The 1,692-nt window shown below is 38.8% G+C and overlaps 1 protein-coding gene across 1 annotated transcript; it reads right to left on the bottom strand.

Annotated features, from left to right (window-relative positions):
• Positions 1-228: 228 nt before the first annotated feature.
• LOC108206621 (pectinesterase inhibitor 9) lies at positions 229-1,124 on the bottom strand. The gene has a single exon (XM_017376982.2). The coding sequence runs from the start codon at positions 1,016-1,018 to the stop codon at positions 380-382; it is 639 nt and encodes a 212-aa protein (XP_017232471.1). The 5' UTR covers positions 1,019-1,124; the 3' UTR covers positions 229-379.
• Positions 1,125-1,692: the final 568 nt, after the last annotated feature.

The following is a 1,692-nucleotide window of genomic DNA, read 5'->3' as shown; positions in this document are numbered from 1 at the left end:
GAAGTGGATTAGAAGTGAGAAATATAAAAGTTAATAAAGTGTTTGGAAGAGAAGCAGAAGCTCTGAGAGAGAAGCTAGCATTCTCAGCTTCTTAAAAGTGCTTCTGCTTATTTACATAAACGGGTCAAGAAAAGCAGAAGCTAAAAGTAGCTTCTGCTTCTCGGAAACAAAAACCCCCATAATCTTGAAATTATTTACGAGTTACGTCGAACCAAACGAGACCAAAGATCACGTAAGACAAGTAAACATAAAATGATACTGTACATACACACTGCTAAAGCAAAGACTTCAGAGCAGAGTCCAAACCATTTTACTGGCTCAAACCACTTACAAAACTGAACTTAAGCACACACATACAACTAAAAGTTACCAAAATAAACTAAGGCATGTTTGGAGCTGCAGCCTGATGCCTCTCAGCAAACCTGTTAACAAGTGCAAGTGCATTACTAGTAACTTGAGCAACTGTAACAATCCTTCTCTTGACAACAGCCTTGACATTTCCTGCCATGAAATTCCCCGAAAAGCCATCGCTACAAGTGTTCTCATTAGTCAGAGCAGCACTCACCCATGTCTGCACATTGCTCATGTGCCACATGAAGTCCTGACCCCCATGAACCCGGTTCATGTGGTTCAGCTCCTCCAGAGACCTCGAAAGCTGATCAACTGTGTCGCCCAAGTTATCGATACAATCCTGCACGGCCAGAAATTCCCTGGTTCTTATTCCTGACACTTTTGTCAGTTTTGACACGAACATTGTGGTGAATCTGGCCTTTGCCAGGCTTACTGATAGTGCAGCTTTCGCGAGCTGGCGTTCGTTTTGTTGGATTTTGGCCGCGTAAATTGAGAGGGACTGGTAGCATAAGGCAGGGTACAGAGTTGCTCTGCATGAAATTCTGATGAAATTTGTGGCACCGTTGTATGAGGAGGTTGTCACAAGAGAAGACTCTGCAGTGTTAGAACTCATGAAATGGAATGACAAGACAACTAGAAACAAGGAGTGAAGACTGAGATTTGCCATTGAAAGTGAGGTGAAGAACTTGGAAGAACAAAACAAGAGCTTCAAGATTTATATAGAGGAGATACTCGGGTCCTGTCAAACGATTATTATAGTCCAACACAATAAAGAAACGGCATAATAATAAATGGATCCCTCCCATATTTACAATGTTAATAATAATCGTTTGACAGAAACTCAGACTTAATATTATATGTCTAGGATTCTAACATATCATGAGAGTAATAGTAACAAACTTTAAACAAAGAGTAGTAGTTATCTGTTTGTCTTGTTAAATGATTAATATTCAAAGATACTCACATGCTTTCATTTACTTTTGCTTTTACTTTTCCCCTGCTTTCTTTTATTCCTGACATGAAATTATATTTTTCCACAGCATTCAAAGCTTTTTGTTGGGAAACTATTTATCAAACTTTCACATACTTCAATAACTAACTATTCTAGTATTTGTATTCATAAGGATCTGAGCCCTAGTTGCTGTGTGACCTGTGACAGTGAAGTAGTGAGCCAAGCCAGCCATGTAAAGTTTTGAGTACATTTTAGTCAAGATTAAACACTATAGTATCCACTCACACCTTCACACACGGTCTTCTAATATATTAAAATGGAGGTGTACGGTTTAGTGTCGGAATCAGGATTTTGAAATTCTAAGTGAATCGAAATTAGAACTTGTAATC

Source organism: Daucus carota, chromosome 2 (genome assembly GCF_001625215.2).
Source record: "Daucus carota subsp. sativus chromosome 2, DH1 v3.0, whole genome shotgun sequence".
Classification (NCBI taxonomy): Eukaryota; Viridiplantae; Streptophyta; class Magnoliopsida; order Apiales; family Apiaceae; genus Daucus; species Daucus carota.
This window is presented reverse-complemented; position numbering and strand designations above follow the sequence as displayed.